At 41.5% G+C, this 14,316-nt stretch overlaps 1 protein-coding gene across 3 annotated transcripts in view; it reads right to left on the bottom strand.

Annotated features, from left to right (window-relative positions):
* LOC133459752 (roundabout homolog 2-like) overlaps positions 1-14,316 on the bottom strand; it is a 114,622-nt gene that overhangs the window by 52,879 nt on the left and 47,427 nt on the right. For all 3 annotated transcript variants that reach the window (XM_061740023.1, XM_061740022.1, XM_061740021.1), the window contains exons 3-4: positions 517-674; positions 257-377 (exon numbers count right to left, since the gene is read on the bottom strand). In XM_061740023.1, coding sequence (XP_061596007.1) covers positions 257-377; positions 517-674 — 279 coding nt within the window. The remainder of the gene's footprint in view (positions 1-256; positions 378-516; positions 675-14,316) is intronic.

The following is a 14,316-nucleotide window of genomic DNA, read 5'->3' on the forward strand; positions in this document are numbered from 1 at the left end:
TGGGAATGAAGTGCAATTGAAAGATACTGTTAATCCTCCTTGAGTTTAGTAAAGTGACAACATTTACCATTTTCTTGACCAAACAAAGATGACTAGACGAGCTCTGTCTGCAATGCAGCCAGCTGCAAAAAAGGAAAATCGATTTTCCGATTTTCCTTTTTTAACATCGATTTTGATTAATAAATCCGATTTAGATTTAAAATCGATTAATCGCACAGCCCTAATTACTCTATTACCGTAATACTGGACTTCTTACCAAACACAGAGAGTTGAGCTTTCTCGCTTTCTCGCTCTCCAACCATGTTAGAGGCCACGCACACATAAATCCCCGAATCACTCTTCTTAGAATTAGAGATAGTCAGCTTTGCTCCACGAACCTGAAGTGGAAAGAAATACAATGATAATTGCAAAAAACTTGTCCAACACAACGTCTGCTACGCTGTGAAAGTTTTGGGGGGCTACATGTACGGTTAGGTCTGTGAATGACAGTAAAAACAGACAAGGGGATCAACACACCGTGATTCTGTCATCCTTGAGGTCGACACGAGTTTTATCTTTCCTCCAAAAGGTGGTAGGTTCAGGATGCCCTCGTGGAGCCTGACACTCGAAATTAGCCGGCTCCCCAACCGCCACCACCACGTCTTGTGGGTTCTGCCGGAAGTCATCACGCAACACTGGAAGATTGGAAAAAAAAGATTGCATTTTTTTTTTTTTTTTTTTTTTACCAAAAGTGAAACAGTATCATGTGATTATCTTGAATTCTCCTTCTAGTTCTGCAGATGCACTATGGGGACCAGAAAAAAACGTATTAGACTGAGTTACCTAACAGAGCTCTGCCATAATTTTCAAATTTAAGACTCAAAAAATGTTTCTCCGTCAGATACACTACACCACGGGACCCTGAGCGTTTCCTCTATCTTTAATAGCACTGTTATTACCCAGAGGGGATGGTTATGAGCTCTTTGTTATAGGCAAATAAGTGTAACCGCGCATGAGACAAAAAATGAAGGCTCAGTAAAACTATAAAACGACAAATGTGGGAGGCCAAGGCATTAGGAGAAAGCTCACATAATCCCAAATCACTCTAAATGTCTTCTCACAACTATGTTGAGGTTAAATCCTAAAAAGGATAAAACGATAAACTGGTAATATGGTTATCGTTATCTTTCCCAACATGCTTTGGTGTGATTTCAGTTTATGTCCCACCATATGTAAATCCTCACGTGCACTCACCTAATAAAGTGTGCAGGGACAGGCAGGAAAATGTTATGTCAGTTGTAAAGTATATGAATATTGACTTGGTTGTGCAAAAGGGGGATTCAAAGACTCATCAAATCAATAAGATTAATTTTCTAATAAATGCAAAGGAAAATAATCAGCAAAAGAACATTAAACATGCTGCAGCGAGACTATAAGCCTTTTATGAGGACATGGCTAGATTATTTTTTTTGTCCCTCATTGATAATAATTTGAATCACTCCTCATTCCCCTACCAATATACGCTTAGCAGCGCAATGTTTCAATTTTGTTTTAGCTCAGATGGTCTAGGCATGGTGGTTAAGTAGCTTTTTATGACACTTAGCAATATTTATCTTTTTGGGGTACCCTCCTTTTCTTTTGAAATATTACTACGTTGAGTGTCTTAGATGCCTCTGCCATAATATCTACTGTAGACCTGTAAGCAAGTTTCATCTTCGTTGATGTGAGACATAAGGGCATAAAGCCGGCGGTTTTTGCCGGTAACAGTGATGGAAGACCACAAGAGCTTGGCAACACTTTGTAAAATGAATCACACATTCCTTCAAATGGCAGTGAAATAGATATTTCAACATGAATAAAAACAACTCCTCCTTCATACTTAGTGACAGCATGTTATAAAACATCTGCAATGCATGTATTTATATGAAACACAAGGTAAAAACCATGAAAAACCACCACAGTTTCAAGCAGGAACCCTAAATTAAGAGCTACCATATCAATATCTGATCAAAACTGAAACAAGGGCACATCTGCTCCTCTCGTCCTGAATTTTGGTGTTGAAAAAGTCTGGAAAAAATGCTGTGGAAGAACGTGGCATGATTTTATAGACCTTTGACCTGTTGAGTGTGTAATTTCATTCCATCGTCATATTATCCTAGCAAACTTGTGTAGTATTTTATCAATATTGTACACGCAGACTCTTGAGAAATGGAGAAAAACATGTTTTCTGAGGTCAGAAAACCTTGGCCTTTGACCTTTCATCATCTAATTCTAATCAGTCCACCTGGGAGTCTCGCGTATGTCTCTGCCAAATTGGCAGAAACGCCCTTAAAACATGTAAAAAAAAAAAAAATCAACTCCATGAGAATTGAAGGGAAACGCAGCATCCAAAAACACAAGGCCTGCAGCTATAACTGTTGCCAGCATGGAGGCATGAAAGCAGAAGTTATGGTTAAGAATAATATTTGATATCCATGCGAGGCGTAAGAGTAAGAGCCCTGCTTGTAATCGCTGCTGTGTTAAAGATAAGCAGCTTGTGGTCGGCTGAACCCCACACTAAAAACAAGCCACTGATGTTTTCAAATCTTATAAGATGCCAGCGTCAACTTTACAGTTAGAAAAGCCGCATTGTGGACTCTCACCAAACTTAGTTTGAAAATATGCAAATGCAAGATGATGAGAATTTTCTGTGAAATTTGCTAGGATAACATTAACAGTGAAAGACTTTTTTTATTTTTTTCTCACAGATAACATACTCAAGTCTGGCTGAGACATTCTTCTGAAACCTTGGGAGAGAAATAATTTAGAATATAGACATCTGCTTTGCTGCAGACACAGGGTCAGACCTTGGTTTTGTGAAAAGAGCTTGTAGCACAGTGTGTGAAAATGTAAAAAGGAAGTACAAGTGACCAGGGTTACTGAGCAGATCCATCCTGCCCTCACAAAGCCTTGCAAAATGCCAAGGGGGTGGATGTAAGGTCTCATTTAGAAGCAAAGGTAAAAACGTTTCAAAATAACTAGTTGATACTGCACGAATGTACAAAAGAAAAAGATTTTATTCTGAACAGCTGCATGAGCTGTTTTTGTCAATGCTAAGAGATCAAAGCTTCAAAACTTCCCAATTCTGTCACAAGTTCAACCCCAAATATAATTTCAAAAGTTCCTCCTTTAAGTAGCCACAGGACTGACTACCTTGTATGCCATCATTGGAAATATTGTTAAAAATAGAAAGTGTAATTTGTATCCTGCAATGACATGTAGCCTCTCAGCACTAATAGCTTATGGCATGTTGTTTTTGTGATAAGTCTCGCTGTAGGCCTGTTTTAAATAATAAAGTGCAGTGTATGACAACAGTCACGACTGAAAATAAAATAAAAGAGTTTTCCCCTCCTCTGTCAAAGAACCCTTGGCTCGTGAATAAAAATTAGCCGCGAACTGTCATTCCTGATTTTCTGTGAGATGAATTAATGAAAAAACCAGTGAGATTAATTATATTTCACTGTAAATGATAGTTAGGAAAACTCAGAGCAGCATACACTGACATGTTGTTCATTTTGCTTTTTATCCTCATTAACGCCATAAGCTATTCTGCTGATATACTGTAGCATGAATCCCAAGTCCCAGGAGACACCTCCAGTGAAAAGGAAATCAGGAAGCAGCCAGCGGCCCTTTGGCCCAGCTGTCAGTCACATTGTGCGCTAAATGAGTCTCGGTTGTAGACACTACTTTGGCACAGGCATATGCCTGGCTGGCTGTCATGTCGTACTCTACGCTTAGTGACCCATCCCATGACGGCACCGCTGCACCCATCCAGGCACGAGACTGGAATCTCGTCCTTGTGTCGATGACGCGTCGGTAACAGTAAAGCTCGCCTCAGGAGACCGTGAAAACGCAGACACAAACAGGAGGATCTGCGAAATAAACATGCTTTATTGCTGACGGGAAGTAAAAAGCCAAGTACAGTGAAAGAGGTTGGGTGAAAAGCAGCAATGTGATGATCAAATGAAGCGGTGAATCCTTTCTGTTGCAAGAATCCCAAAACACAATGGGTTTTAATTAGATGTTAGCCGCTTGCTTTTGCTCCTGCGCTAAAGCGTGCCCAGTCGTCACTAAAAAGAACACTCTCCCTGATCTGTTTGTCCAACTGGACTAAAAAGATTCACCAGACATATACAACAAGAAAACATCTAAAAACATGGAGGATAACAATATTTTAGAAACTAGAAGAAGAGCTGAGGTAAGCTTATCAAAACAAGCCTGTTGTGTGAATAAATGCATCCTTCCGCCGCGACTTTACCACCGTGAGCTTTTCACGCTGATAACGCGAAGGCGGCCTTTCAGTTTACACCGCTACAATGGTACTTTTCCACTAGTACCTACTCGGTCTACTCATCTCAGCTCGGCTTGACTCAACTCGGCCTGGTTCCTTTTCCATAACAATTCAGCACCTGGAGCAGAAGTAGGAGGGTTGGAGTCAGAGCCGCCTGGGAGATTTGCGAGGCACTGTGCGAAATGGCGGGGGGGGGCCCTTGCACAATTTTGGGGGTTTTTCGGGTCGGATTGGGTGTCTATATGCGCAATTTGAACTCTCCAATTAGCAAAATACTGGATACCTTCCCCTGCCTCATCATCATTTGGCTTGCCTCGACGCGGGGCCCCACGGCTGCTTGAGACCCAGTCGGATCGGTGATTTTTGTAACAAATTTATCAAACAAGCCTTTCCGAGAGGCATTAAACTCTTCCATTTTCTTTAGTTTTTTTTCTTTTTTCATCCCCTGATGGAAATTTCCTGATTCTGTCTCGTTCTCTCGACATTGTGTGACAGTTTGTTCCAACTACACCCGTCTGGATCAGAGCACCTTGTGTCTGCGCTTGGTCTGACGCAGTTGTATTGAACAACAGACACGCGCATCATTGCACATATATTTATTGATATGCACAGACTAGTACACATTTAAGTCTGTAATGGAACGTGACTGTTTGTAAGGGAACACTAAACTAAAGATGTAGAACCTGGAGGAGATGATAAATGTGCTGCTGGGTCTGTGGCTTGTGTTCGATATCAAGTTAAAAAATGAGCGTGAGAGAAGCTTCAAGCGGCAACGCTTTTAAATTTTTTTAGTTTGTCTCGGTGCTGCTGAAAAGTCCGTTAGTAGCCACGAGCAGCTATGAAGTGACAGAGCTCCTGGTAGATCTGGTCGTTCCTTATCGCCCGTCTAGATCCCTTTTTAATTCTCTCCTCAGCCACCAGGTTTATGATCATCTGCCCCTCAGAGTTGGATCATGAAGCAGACTTTTGCGCTGCCATTGGCTGTTGAATAAAATGAACAAGAAGCCGCCGTCAATGTCTCTCTTTCACTGATGTCACATCCTGACTCAGACGTCTGACTCCAACCCCCTGACCAATCGGTGGCCTGTAGTGTGATGACATCACAGCCCGACTCAGCCGCTTAGAACCTCGGCAGAGTAGTTACAGAAAAAGTATCTACTCGGCACGTTAGACCCCTAGTGGGAAAGAATCAAACCGAGTGGAGGCGAGCCGAGCCGGGCTGAGTAGTGGCCACACGTGGCCGAGACCACTTTGAAACGTAGTTTGCATAAACAGGTCTCAATGCGTTGCCAAATGGGGGCATTTACACCTGTGATCAGGTCGCTGAGGATGTTTATTAGTAGCTGGTCTGAAACACCCGATTAGTCAGTAAACATCTACCGTTCTGCTCTGGGCTCAGTGTCAGACCTTAATGCGCTACTTCCTGCCGTGTCAGAATGTTCTCGCCGCTTATTTGTCTGATACGTCTGCTCGGGGAACAATAAAATATGAACGGGGGGACGATTCGTTGCTGCGGAGTATCCTGCTGTTCCTCCTGTTTCATGACATGGCAAACCTGCGCCGCCCAGTTATCCTCTCGGTGATTGTTTATTTTAATGATGTAATTTGCAAGCAAAGTCATCGAGATGTCCTAATTTTTCCAGGGGGTAATTAGCTAGCGCCCACAGGTCAGTCTTGTTCCTTTCATTTGTTGAAGAGCTGTGGAGCGTTGCTTTGTCGATTGCTCTCTGGGAGCCTTTCAATTCCTGCTTGGATTTTCCAGTAGAGGCAAAGTGAGATCTGATTGGTTCTCACAGTTAAATCAGTTCACTGTTAGTTACATAACGTTTAGAAGTCTAACTCAAATGAGCATGTGTTTTTCCTAAATGTCACTACTTCATGACCTCTACTTGAATACGGATGTGAGACATTTGCATCTGAGTAAAGTCAGAAATACTGGTTTCCACTTTCATGGGAAATGTACGTAATTACATTCGATCTCAATTTAATGTAAATAGAATCTGCCAGTGAACTACACGGTGGCTGAATCTAAATGGATCTTTTAGGTAAACTAAATGAAACATACTGAATAGTTTCAAAGATTGGATTCAGCCGTTTCTCCTTTTATACTGCTTGCCTTTATCAACCTCGCCAAATTATTCACCTTAGAAATGAAGCATGGCTACGGGTGCACAGGAGCATTTTGATGCACTGGAGTCGCCGTGGGCCCGTAGCTAAAGGTTGCTGCATTAATCATATGGACCTGTGAACTTCAACTCTGTGTTAATCCTGCACAAGCAAATGCATACACTTAATTTAGCATCTTAGATCATGTCATTCTAGGCTTTTGGTCCTGTTTTGCTCCTGTGCACTTTTGTGCTTTTTCACCACTGCAGAATCTGCAAGCTGATTCTGACTGATACCAAGGCTTTCCGGGGGTTTTAGTCAAATTGTTGAAATAAACAGCAACAGAAAACAAATGAGCTTGAGTTTGATTTACATGCAGTGATGCCCTCAGACACGAAAACAACTTTACTCAGTCCTGACAAGGAGCTTCACTAGTGGTTAATCTACACCCACAATGCCGTTCCGGGTCTTCCCGTCCCTTTCCTGTTCTCATTAACCGGCCTGTGCAGATTTATGTGGATGGTGGATGTGATGACATGTGAGGCATGGGATGGTGGTGGAGGTGCTCTAATCGGTTCCAATCTGTTGTTCTCAAATGAGGAACCCCTGTGCAGGCACCGTCCATGTGTAGTCTGTTGTCTAGAGGTAATTATTCCGGATAGCGCCGCCGCCACCGCTGCCTAATGTTGTTTGATTGAGTATTGCTCAATTATTCCAACACGGCATTCAGGGGACTCATCCATTTGCCTGTAGCATTTATCAAATCAGAAAAAGAAATGATTTGTAAATGGGTTCATTTCATGGCACAATGGGTGGCAAAAATATGGGACAAGGTGGAAGTATGCAAATACAAATATATCTATAGGGCCTCATTACATGATTAACAAAGAGGAGAGAAGAGTGTGGGATTGTGCTGATCTTTTCTTCTGTTTTTTTTTTTCCATATTCCTTTCGTGACTTCTCGAGACTCTGCGACAGCACTCGATGACTGAACTCCATTTCATCATTTCGCCATCACATCAAATCCTTAAAGATCCCACTTGAGATCTTGAGGCGTTGTTGCTCAGCCTGCCAACCTTCCCCAGATGACTGAAACGCAGAAGACCATTTCCATTTGGCAGCAAAAACGTGGATGTGAAACAGCCAATTTATTCCTGTACAGTAGGTGATGTTTTAAAACATGCTTCCCGCTCCGCACGGGCGGGGCGTTTATCAGGAAATGCATTATCTCGCACAATTAATGCCTCATATATCAATTAAGCTTTCAAGCGCTGACTGCAAAATCCATCTTCAGACAGGCGAGTCAGCAGAAAACTTATAAGGCAAGAGAAACTATCCCCCCAAAATAACAAGAAGAGGATGAAATTAATAAATAAGTAAAGCAGTGCTGCTTTGTTAGATACCTAAATAATGTATACTTGTGACAATAGAGCATGCCAGTGCTTGCTAGAAAGATAAATGTCACAGTCAGGGGATGACATCAGTTTTTACCATCTTCAAAAACGGTAATATCAACATTCTGTATCGTAATCAGGGAAATTTGTTCATAACTACTTCGGAAGGTCCTTTTTAAGGCAACAATTTGAACCGGAAAGCATTAGATTCTCCAACCTTCCTCCTAACCCACACAAGGCTGCAAGACAAAGGTGGACTACTCCACCGCCCCCTCCCCCACCCCTTTCACTTTTAATTTATAGCTTGCCACACTGAAGGACATCTCATGTCCCCCGTCAATGCATTTTAAGCTTTTTGTGGCACACTCCTCCTTGATTTTTTTTTTATCCTTTGCCAAAAAAATAAATAAATAAAGTTCAGTGCCAACAATGATTTAGAAAGACCTTGTCTCAGGCCACTTGATCTCTGCTTATCGCCACATTGGTAATTTATAGATCTCACTTTAAGTGTCACATACTAAACTCTGGACCCTCAAAATGCACAAATGGCTCGGGCTTCCTCGCAATGAAGCAGCTTAAAACTGACGAGTCCTGACAGTTTTTAAATGGATTGCTACAAATTTGGTACCAATGAACATATGGTGCCCAGAGTCTTGTCTTTATTGCTTTACAGTGTTATGATCATTCTTTCTTTTTGGTTAAGTAAAATATAAACCCTTGCTGGTTGGGGTGATAAGTAAGGGTGTGTGGTCTTATTTTCTCTCCTTCCCACCACATGCAGGTGAAAATTATCTTCGTGTTCTGCTCTTTACTTAAGACTCGGACATGGCAGGCTAATTCACTGACCTATTGATGATTAATGAAAGTTTAAATTTAACAACAACCACCGGGTTTCTAATGTTAATTAAAAGAAAAATGTCTCCCGTGACGGCTTTGCTGTTCGGTTAATAAAAGGCCTTTTCAAACATGAGTTATGTTACAATAATGGCTTCATCAATCTGTTAAAGAGACGGCATTCAGTCATTCCGACATTCCCTCGACAGTGACGGAGAGAGAAACGGTGCAAGTGTGCTGTTTTTCATTTGCGCGGACGATACATCAAGTGTTCTTCGTAAACATATCGCCCTAACAGTTAATATTGTCAAGGGTGCCGCGAGCTGTGTGGACAGAGCCAGCTGAAAACAGTGTCTTCCTCTTCGTGTTTGTGCTAGATGTCTCTACACTTTGTTTTTAATTTCACTTCTGGTTATGAGTATAGCTCAAGAAAATGTTATATAGAACAGAATAGAATAAACGAGAATGCTTTATTGTCCTTGCGTCGTACTGTACAGCAATCCAGTGAAATTAGATGTGCCACCTCTGATCAGTGCGTCGCACGTCTCATTATTGTCACCTCTGCAGCCCACTGTGTCTGTAGGAAGAACAACCTACACCAGTGCGTTTTTCTAAATGTTCTTCAAGTTGAAAGGGATAAGTTAATATCATGAGGTGCATGAGGTGCTAAACATTACACTATAACAGTTTTTAAACCGGAGGGCACAGGATGTCTGATCATTGCTTCAGATAATCTGGTTCCACAATCCAGACAGAACATTTGCTCTCCAGGGTCATCCGACCATTTGAGTCTGATAAATGGAGGCGTTTTATTTCACTATGACTAACGGTCTTTACAGATTTCCGGTCTGTAACTGCTTGTTATTAAAAAACATTCTTTTTAGGATCATTTTGAAATTAGGAAAACTGGTGTTAAAAGATCAAAAAGGAGATGATTATTCATATTTTTGTTTCTTCTAATTTAAATTGTTGCAATGCCTTTTATTTTTAGAGCAGAGTTTCCTGCTGGCGTTCAAGGCTCTGCACGGCCGACATGTTTGCACTACTTTTGTCAGGTTTCAGCCCCGGCAAGTGCTACGCAGGCCGGACATCTCCCGAATGTTCCTGATCTGCACCGCGCTTGAATTTCCAAATATGATGTGTGAGCCACAGGGGGCCCAAGTTTCAGAAGCTAGTTTTGGTATGGCAAATAAAAAGTTGTAGTCGGGGCCAGGCAGGGTCCAAATGCCAAACCAAAGTGAAGAACTGAGCCATAAGCCACACTCACCCTCACTCACCAAGTCAGTGCCGTCAGTTAAAGTCAAATATGAGCTAAAGATCCTGTCTGTGATCCCCAACATCCTTAAAACTCAAGGGGCCCCTTCTTTTTAGGCAGTTATACCTCATTTCTTGTGTTGTTACAATGCAATAAAACGTATTTAAAAAAGCAACACTTTGTTACTCAGTCAAGCTTTAATTCAGTGAGTCTTTTTATTTGGGCTGTTGTCTTTATTTCATTACTCTTATAGTTTGTTATTCAGTCGTGACACTCGCAGCATCAGGAAACATGAGATTAATGCAAAGCAGTGCATGACTGGAAAAGGCCATAAATTAGAACAAAAATGTGAGGAGTAATTCCATTTCTAATCTTACTGCTTCCCAATTATTAATAGGAGCAGAAATCCCTGCAATAATCCAATGCTGGGAGAACACTGGCAAGCATGAAACCGCCGCAACATGATCCCGAGACGCAATTCTCCACGGCGAGAGAAATAAAGGAAGCTTATTTATGAGACCTGCCGACTGGTAGAACTATTTTATGACCAAAGAACACAGAAATTACCGTAAATACGCCACCACTTTGCTCATGGTATAATCTCCATCTTTGGGGAGCTTGACATTACTGACATATTCTTCCACGCATGCCACTTTACTTCCACACGTGACATTACACTACACACACTGGATTCTGTGCAGATCTTCTGGCTTCTGTTCGATAGAAGATGGGGGGAGGCATGTTTAAAAAATACCAGAAATGTAAACATAAATCAGTTTTATTTCCCAATCAGTTTTGACCTATTAATATTTACACTAATTGATGTTGCTCAGGGCATTAATTAATCAAATCAAAAAAATAAAGAAAAACACTTGATTATACAAAGTGTTAAATAAACAAAGTGTGACAGATGGTGGCGGGTGACAAAATAACAAAATTAACTCAGGCAGCGTTCCATTTACTTTGTAGTGCACACACCCGGGTGTGTATTTGTGGGCGAGTAAGCTAACAGTCCACCGAGGGTATTTATATGTTCACGCGGTGGAAACCCACACAAAGAAAACTGTTGTGGTGGAGAAGCACCGCCGAGGCTAAAGTGAATTTGTTAATGAGCAGAGAGGGAAGATGAAGATGCTAACACCTTGTGAGGTTTTGTGTGGAACAGATGGCTACATTTCCATTTGGGAATGGCAGACGCAACGATGAAGTGAGGCGCTGCATGTGGATAAAGCTCACCACATCCAGACGAAACGTGCAGCTTCTAAAGTAAATTCTTAAACAGCAACTCTGCACCTACACAGACAATACTTTGAGCCTGTGGCCAAATGTTATTAGAATGGATATCAGTATATATATATATATATATATATATATATATATATATATATATATATATATATATATATATATATATATATATTCAAACAGTATCAGAAAAGGCATGTACTGTACAGTAAACATGATTTCTTGTGACATCTGTGAACGAGAGTTTGCTGAGGATTCGTTTTCAGATACATAGCCAGCAGGGTTGCGTCAGTTTCTCAATAGCAGTCAAGGATGTCCCATATCTGTCACGTTCAGAAAATACCCACAAACACATACATACATGCACGCACATACAAGCAAAAAACAGCTGCCCACATCCTATATCACCAACTTTGTTGATGACTGCAACCCATCAACAGTGTTCAGGAGGCAGAGACAGAAACCAAGACAGATATGTCGACACGCAGTCAAGGAGGGGGAGGACACAAATCCTGGTTAAGAGGGCTTCTTACGCGGGGGGATTCTGTCTTTATTTTTGCATAAATAAACAACTTAACATGTCTGTGGCCTAAAAAAGTCTTCAGCAATCAGTCAGGACTACAATCAGCCGGGAGATGAGGGGCATTTACTGAACGTCCCCCGGGGCTGAAAGCCTCTCACAGATGTACGTTACCTATTACGCTTCTGCCGCTTCAGCAGTGGGACAAAACATGAGTAGGACCACGTTCACGGAAATATAATGTTGCCCTGCTTGCAGAAGTAGCATTTAATTAGGATGTGATGACGTCATCATCCAAGGAGATTAAGTAAAACAAAAGAGATTTATGTTAAATGAGGGAAACACAGAATCCTCAAAGTCCCATTATAATTACTGATTTATGCATAATCAGATTTGAAGTGGCTAAAAATCCCCAGTATTTAATATGTTCAGCAGTGATTAGGTTGCATAAAGACCAATTATGACCTAATAACATAAATGCGAAAAAAATTAAAACAAACAAAACTGTATGATCAGGGGGTCGAAGGTGACTGACGTCAGCGTTCTCCAGAAGTATAAACAGCTTGCACACCTAGCTTTGCTTTGCTTACAGTAGCTCTTTTTTGGCATCATTAACGTCAAATCCAATTAGAGTCAATACGGAAGTTGGAAACGCATGCTTGTAGAGAACACGCCGATGGCAACGGAAAAATTAGCTGAGTTTTAGATGCGTTTCACTTCCACCGTGACAGTAGCTTCCACAGGCAACATTTTATGACAAAGACTTTTTTTTTTCTTTCCTTCACGCCATTAAATGGGGTCATTTCGCACATATTCTTTTATTCACGACCTATCCTTCCATGGCATGTTTGGATGTGAATTTAAACTTTTACTGTATAATCAAATTAGTTATGCATTCTTTGGCCTTTGAGTTAGGAGCCAGTCAACCGCCGTGATACAGTACGTTCACAATAAACACTCTACTACCGTCACGTTTAATTAACCTCCGTTCCCTTGTCATGTGATGGAAATTAAAGTTGTGGATGGTGTGGGGAGGATCTCCCCTCTTCTCCTTCCCCACATCTGCACTCCCTCATGTCTCACTTGCCTTGCCACTAGTTACTGTAACGGCATTCCCTCAGACCACATCTCCACATCAATAATTAATTACCCCTGTCTCCGTGCATTTCTTCACAGGAGTGCGATGCTCCATCTCTCACACTAACCTATGTAAATCTGCTGCCCCCCCGCTCCCCAGACTCTCAGTCTCATTTCCGGTAAGTACACCTGTAAATCCAGATGCACTCGTGTTTGCAGAACACTGATCAAACATTTGGACGTGGCTTTAGTTCATGATTTTGCATTTATGGATTCTTAATCCCTCGTAATTATTCACAAAGATTTATTTCATTTTATTCATCATTTTCCCTTTTCAGCATCATGAAAAAGAGAGCCTTCACAATTCTGTGGCTGGGAGGCACAAATACCCCGCGTTCATAAACCTTGAGACTGCTCTGGCAGTTATTGGAGGAACACGAGGAGTGAGTAGAAAGAGAAAAACAAGATGAAAGCAAAATATAGAAAAGGTCGATAACATTATTTTTCTCTCAGAGACCATGGATATCGTAGCCCCTTACAGCAATATTGCGGTGATGTACAACATGAGCTGGAAAATGAGTCAGGGATCAGAATCTAGTATTTTATCCGCCTTGCTTCACTAAAGCAGTGCTCGCCAAGGGAAAGAGTGCTTTCTAACAGGCTCTCCTCTTCTCTTTCCGAAATTATGCACGCTGTTGTGTTTCTCAGTCATGATCATTGCCATCATTGCAATGCTGCAGAGGGTGAAAAGAAGCTAAATGGGTTCTCTCACAGACTTTTAAAGGTTAAAAAGGCATAATCTGTTTTTTCCCATCTTCTGTAATCCTAGCAACACATTTTGCTCCCGAGCGATGCTTTACAGGGGTCTTCAATGTAAACATCCTTTAGATGGCTATATAGCATTCCCCATTGCTCTGATTCTTTCTGAATGTGGGATGGTGGAGAGAGAAAAACAAATGCCTGAAATAATCTCTACATCTGCACCACCTATCCTGATCAAACATAGCCCATGGTGGCCGCTAGAGATGGTTACTGAGCTGTGTTTACCACACCATCCTGCTGTTGTTTTTTTTTCCCCTTGCATGGGCACATGCAGATGGGCTGCAATATGTGTATGTTTGGATAGCATATAGATATGTGTGAACGCATTTGAATAAATGCTTGGAGCAATGAAGCGGGGCTCCGCTCCCCCACCGCCGTTGGCAATCGACTCAAAAGAAAACTAATTATTATGGTAATGTTATGTTAACACATTAAAAGGTAATGTATGGTAAGCTTTGTTGCTTTGATTGCACTGATTTGACCTTTGATCTCTAAATGAAAAAATGAACCGAAATGATCAAAGGGACGGGGGTGGTAGTAAAAGTTAGGTCACATGACCTGAGGTGATGGTATGCATCGCTACCGCCTACATTAAAAGCACAGACCATACAGGAATCTGAGAAATTACTTCCTTCACAGCATAAAGACATGTCTGAAGTGTTCATTTGGTGATGATGAATTGATAGCGATGAGTGTACAGTACATGGCTGTTATCCTGGGGTTGGATCGCTGACCTCTGGATGGAGTGCCAGCC

Source organism: Cololabis saira, chromosome 14 (assembly GCF_033807715.1).
Source record: "Cololabis saira isolate AMF1-May2022 chromosome 14, fColSai1.1, whole genome shotgun sequence".
Lineage (NCBI taxonomy): Eukaryota > Metazoa > Chordata > Actinopteri > Beloniformes > Belonidae > Cololabis > Cololabis saira.